This window comes from Gastrolobium bilobum, unplaced genomic scaffold, assembly GCF_033153095.1.
Source record: "Gastrolobium bilobum isolate Gb01-03AN ecotype WA unplaced genomic scaffold, APGP_CSIRO_Gbil_v1 utg10371, whole genome shotgun sequence".
Classification (NCBI taxonomy): Eukaryota; Viridiplantae; Streptophyta; class Magnoliopsida; order Fabales; family Fabaceae; genus Gastrolobium; species Gastrolobium bilobum.
The window spans coordinates 105,648-111,937 of record NW_026899862.1 but is presented as its reverse complement, the minus strand read 5'-3'; the positions used below and the strand labels follow the sequence as shown (position 1 = coordinate 111,937).

General features: G+C 35.7%; 1 protein-coding gene across 1 annotated transcript; it reads left to right on the top strand.

The window, feature by feature from the left end:
* Nucleotides 1–4,818: 4,818 nt before the first annotated feature.
* Nucleotides 4,819–5,725, top strand: LOC133293980 (citrate-binding protein-like). Its single transcript, XM_061492617.1, has 2 exons — nucleotides 4,819–5,112; nucleotides 5,268–5,725. Exons 1-2 carry the CDS (start codon nucleotides 4,819–4,821, stop codon nucleotides 5,655–5,657), a joined length of 684 nt encoding a protein of 227 aa, XP_061348601.1. The 3' UTR covers nucleotides 5,658–5,725.
* Nucleotides 5,726–6,290: the final 565 nt, after the last annotated feature.

The following is a 6,290-nucleotide window of genomic DNA, read 5'->3' as shown; positions in this document are numbered from 1 at the left end:
GGTATTTCAGTTAGCTGTTTTTTTGCAATTTACATACAGGCGCTATTTTTTTTTGAAATAGAATTTAATAATCAACTTGGTTAATGATAATGACGTCATAATTGAAAAGAAAAAAGATATTCCACATTTTAATTAAGTGTGGCTTAATACGATGACATGTTAACAAATCGGGTATACATAGGGTGTTACACAGAGCTTCACTGATCACGTTACAATCGAATTCGGCTTCCGAGAATTCATCATTATTGGAATCATCTTTCTGATTCCTTTCCTCTTTCTTTTTCTTCTTAGGGACCAGACTCTTGCTCCTCTTCCGGTTTCCAGACTTTCTTTTGATGTTTTTGGCACCCTGAGTTTTGATGACATACTGGCATTGTTTTTCTTCTCTAAGTAATTTCTCCACAGCATCTCGAAGATCCCAGCATTGATCAATGTTGTTACCTGGTTCATCATGGAAGACACAATATTTGGACTTATCTAATGCTCCTCTATCAAATATGGGTCGAGGCTTATCCACTTTCTTCATTTCCGTCATTGCCACTTCCCTCCAAATTTGAGAGCGTGAGGCATTCAACGGTGTATACTTCTTATATCTTCCAACCTAGTCTCTATCATTCTGGAATCTTTGTTTTTATTACCGGGTATATCCTTTTCTCTTGGGGCCGGGTTTCTACTTCTTGGGCTTGCTCTTTTTCCTTCCTCTGATAACACATTTGCTATCTCCATTTTTTCAAGTTCCAAGTATTTCATAGAACGAGTTCTGAACACCTCCATTGTCCTCACAGGGTCTTTGTATATCGATTTGGCTAGTCTAGACGATCCATCCAGTCCAGCCACAATGAGGTGAACATGGACATTTTCTTGCAAACCCGACACTTGCAAGGCAACATCTTTAAACCTATTAAGATATCTCTAGAAAGTTTCTCCTGGTTGCTGTCATATCTTGCCAAGTGCGAATTCGGATTTTGGATATTTTTGCTGGTTGCAAAATTCAAAAGGAACTTTTGTCCAAATTCCTCAAAAGATCCAATGGAATTGGCAGGGAGGGTTGAAAATCATGTTTGCGCTACCCCAGTCAAAGTTATGGCAAATATTCGAGATATGAGGGGCTCATCTATCCCTCGAATATACATGTCCATATCAAAAGCATCGATGTGGATCTGTGGGTCCTGACTTCCATCATATTTTGGCAAGCGTGCCGAATCAAAATCCTCCGGGAAAAGAGCATTTCGTATCTCACCAGTGAAGGTCTATTATTATACTGCCCCTATTTTATTTCCTCTTATAGCCATCAGGTTCCACGCATCGTCTATTGTCTTGAGCATTTTGGTCGGGGTGTGTACCATCCTGGTTTCTCTGTCCATTTACTCATACTGAAGCATTCTGGGTAAAAATTTGAACGGCCGCATTCTGACCTTCCATTGCAACATTCTCAGGATTCGGGTTCAGTGTGCTCACAGGATTTCCCCTTCCGTGGTTCTCTACCTTAGCAACCCGATTTTGAGGGTCTGGGTTATGGTTCCCTTCACGGCCATGAGCATCTTGGCCCTGGACCTCTCTCACCCAAGTTCTTGTCATCCTCATTAAGCGTTGTTCCAGATCCTGCATTCTCTTTGTATTCTATTCCTGTATCATCTGGAGGTCTTGTTCCTGCTAGAGGTTATTATAATTCTCCATCTCCTCCAATTGCCGTAAAATTGCAGTGAAAGCATTTTGGGCAAGCCGAGAATCAGGATCTGCAGATTGGGCAACGCGCGCAGCAAAATCCGCAGGATGCTAGGGTGGATTGTTCGGAGTTGGAGTCGCAACTCGATCACGGGGTGCAAGGGTGGAAGCTGTGTCTGACACATCCTCACTGACATGAACATGATCATAATCTATTTCATTCTCAGGCTGGTTCTGAGGTTGATTCACCTCTTCCAAGACTAGATCCAGCAGCTGATTCTGAGGGTGTGGCTGTTGGCTATTACTTCTCGTACAGACTGCCATCTTTCAGTCTGAATAGTGGGAACTTCAAATTCAGAAAAGAATTTCCCACAGACGGCGCTAATGTTCTGCCTTAGAGACAGAAATGTCCATCTCAATGGACTGGTATATCGATCTTGGATCTAGTGCCCTCTCCAATGTATCTATGAAAGAGATACCCTTGAGTCAAGCAGATCACTGTGCACAGTAAACAACTACCGGCTTTGCCAAAGGGGGTGTGTATGTGCGCACAGTGATAGCATAACAGTAAGAGAGAGAGTCTACCGTACCTTTAGGATTTACCTTGTATTTATAGAGGTTATCTGTGAGTAGTATGATGTGGGCCTTTGGTGTCTCTGATAAAGGCTCAAGCCTGTTTGCTACCTGTCGTATTAGGATTAGTATCCTTGATGTATACTCTCCGTAATTATAATTGATTCAGATCTTGGATTGCCCATTATTGGGCATGCCATTCAATGAGCCGCTTATACGGGTCCATAACAAATTGATAATTTGTTTATCAAAAGAATTAAACGAGTAAAACATTTCTGATTTTGCGTTATATGGATCAGAAAGCCAAAATGATCAAAATCTGGATTAATATCCTTATTGGGCAGTATAAGGTAACTTTGATGATCAAAAGGTAACAAAATAAAAAGTACAGCACTAGTGGTTTTGATAATCTTTTGTCCGAGGACGAAGTGAAAAACAAAGAAGCCAGCTGCAAGTTCACATTCTCAGGAAGGCACAATACAGATACAGATGGATAAATGACATAGTAATTTTTTTTTTTTTTATAACAATGACATAGTAATTTTAAACAAATAAACTTTGTTAGGTGTTTTCAATAGGCTGCATGCATAAGCTAGTTAATTTTGCAATCCAGCACTCTTGGAGATACAGTCGCTTATTACTAATATTTTTTTTTGTTTTTCTTACGGTAGGATTGGCCTAACTATTGTTGTTCTTTTAATGCATTCAATAATTTATTATCAGTCCTACAAAGAAATATAAATACCTTCCTCTCTCTCTTTTGGAAATATTCCAATTGGTTCATTGCTTCGCAACTAATCCGATTCGGGGCAGATCCAAGATTAAGGCTTTAAACTCCTCCCAAAAATGGTACTGGAGAGATTCGAACACATGCTCTCACCCCCACATGCTTAGCTCTCAAACGTCAATTGAGCTACCACCATTTGATAATACCTTCCTTTTCAAATTCAAATTTTACTACTTAATTGCTTTCTCTAGGCCCTCCATGAACGTATTATATGTGTGTTAACAGCACATAACATTCTTATTATATTATTTTTATATTTTTGAAGGTATATAAGGTAAAAACATATATATTTTCTTTTTTCAAATAGGAAGGCGTAAAAAATAATGTGGAAAACATATTTCATTTTTGAAGCAACTAATTTTGTTGTTTCTCGCCGAATAAGATGAAATAATCAAAATAATTGTGCCAAGATAACACCGGGTATTATGTTTATAAAACTTTATGTTCATTTTTTTTTTTTGAAATATTTTTTTTTGGATATTTTCAATCAGTTTATCGTTTTACGATTATTCTGATTCGCAATGGGTCTTGGAATTAAAATTTTAAACGTCTCCCAAAGACGATACTAAGAAAGATCGAACACATACTCTTACATCCACCTGCTTAATTTACTAGTAAACTATTATCATTGGGTAAACTTTACATTCATTAATTAGAGATTTTTATGAGATAAGATGTCTTGTTCTTTCCTGATTTGTTATATAGTAATATATGGAATAAAACTTTAATGCTACACTCTTATTGAATGCTCAGCGCAACGATGATATTATAACTATATATTTTAATAAATATATAATTATAATATTAATTTTTTTTCTTTGCGCATCAGTCGATAAATTTCTTAAAAAAATAATTTTAATATTATAATTATATATTTATCAAAATATATAGTTATACTACCACCGTGGCACTGAATGCGTGCGACGGTTGTGCTAATACGTGAACTCCATCAACTTAGACATTTCAAAAGTGACCATTTAGTTAGAAAAATCCATCTTTCATCACTCAGTTCTCACATTTCTTATATTAAGATAGGTGGTAAAATCAAAGTTAGTTTTAGAAAATAGCTACGGATCTTTATGTCGAAAAGAAGACAGCGCGCGGTAGGATTTAGTGGTTTAGTTTGGGTTCAGTACTAGATTTAGCTCTAGTTTATTTATTAATTACATTTTATATTACAATCTTATCAAGATGAGACGATGATTTCATTACAAACGGCTACTTTCAGCCGATTGCCGTCTTCTTGGAGAAGAGATTATTCTCAACAATTTATGTAACACTGATATTGACACAAGACATGATATGATATTTTGATACGTTAATTCTTAAAAATATTAGGTTTTAATATGTTAGGACACATTTTGATATTAAATAATATTTTTAATTTATGTAGTGTATATTATGTTTAATATTTAATAATTTTACAAAAAAATGTAGCTAAATTTATAATATCTATTTTTTTTTGTATATAATTTATATCTATTAATTTTGCAAAAAAAACATAAAATATCACAAATATTTATATTAAATTCAATAAAATAATAATCATAATCCAACAAATCTAATAGTTAGAACAAAAAATGCAACGCAAAGCAACCATTGAACTTTTTTTGAGTCTCTGCAACACATGTTGGAAAGTGTCAGAAAATATTGAATACGACACGTCAGATATTTTGAAGTGTCTGTGCATCATAGCTCTGAGCTCATGGTACTCCCCCTCCTACGCCTGTATATATGTATATTACACTATAATTTGACTAAGTTGCCATAAGCCACTTCAAATCCAAATCTCAATGGATCCTTTTGGAAGAATGGGATATATTTGCAAGGCCATGGTTGCTGTTCTGAACTTACTTGTTTGTTATTCATTCATCCACGTGGCAAGATGCTCGCCGGTGGATCCAACCCTTGGGTTCACGGATCTTCCATTGAACCAATCAAATCTTGAAGTTCAGAAGCCTTATAATGTACCTGAAAGCGAACGTTATAGCTTTGTAGATGGAGTGCACAAGATGTGGGTGTACTCCACGGACGATCCACACTCCATAAATAGCAGAACCTTACCCCGAACTGAAATAGGCATTAGAGTAAGCAATCTTTTTGCTTAATTTTTGTACTCCTATTTTCTCTTCAACGTACATGAATTATATTTGTTGTAAAATTACAAAAGCTTATATTTCATTAAAAAGTTACAGGCTTGTATATGCCAATTCCTAATGGTTTTATTGCCTTGGCCTTTCAGGGCTACGGTTATAACTCTGGGGTATGGCAATTTGAAGGGCATGGTTTTGTGCGGAATGGTACTTCTGGCGTGTGTATTATGCAAGTATTCGGGTCAGCCCCTCCTCATGCCACCACTTTTATGCTTAGAACATATAACGGTTCTCTTACGTATTATACGAATCCGGTTTTGGTTCCAAACATGTGGGGGAGATGGTTTAAATTAAATGTGATCCATGACGTCGATGCCTCGTATTTGAAGATTTACATTGATGGAGTTCTGGTTTATGTGGCTCCTGGCCGTGGCGGTACCTACCATTCCTTCAAGTTCGGGGTTTACGCACAAGATTATGATTCTTACTGTATGGAGTCCCATTGGAAGGGAATTAGAGTTCTGAAAAAATGCTCATGATTGAAGCTTGGGATATGTTGTTTAATATCTAGTTTAATAAAGTTCGATGGAAATAACAATGTTCATTAAAGTTGGTGGATACAGCTAGCATACTAATTCACACATATTTTCACGCTTCTACAACACTAATCAACATTCCATTTAACCATTCATCATACATCAAAACATATACTTAACCTTTTATTCAAAATCATTACTTCATTGATTCTTTAAATGTCAATTTATCTTCACAAGTTCAAAGACTTAAACCAATCATTCAATTACACTTTACTATACACCAAATACACATAACATCATTCAAAATGAATTAAATATCATGGATACAAGTGTCAATTTATCTTCACAAGTTCATGATCCTCACTTCGATTGACATCAAACAACCAAATACACTTTGAATCCATGCTGTACACATTCAATTCATCATTTTACATACAAACCCTAATTTAATTAGGTTTGGCAAAATTGAATGCTTAGGTAATTACTTAGGAATTCTTTGTATTTTCTTCACACAATTCATTAACAAATCATCACACATTCTTAATTCCATCATCAATCATATATCAATACATCATTATCATACACTTAGTATGCATAGTCAAATTTACAACTTGAACATCAACACTTTGCATGCAT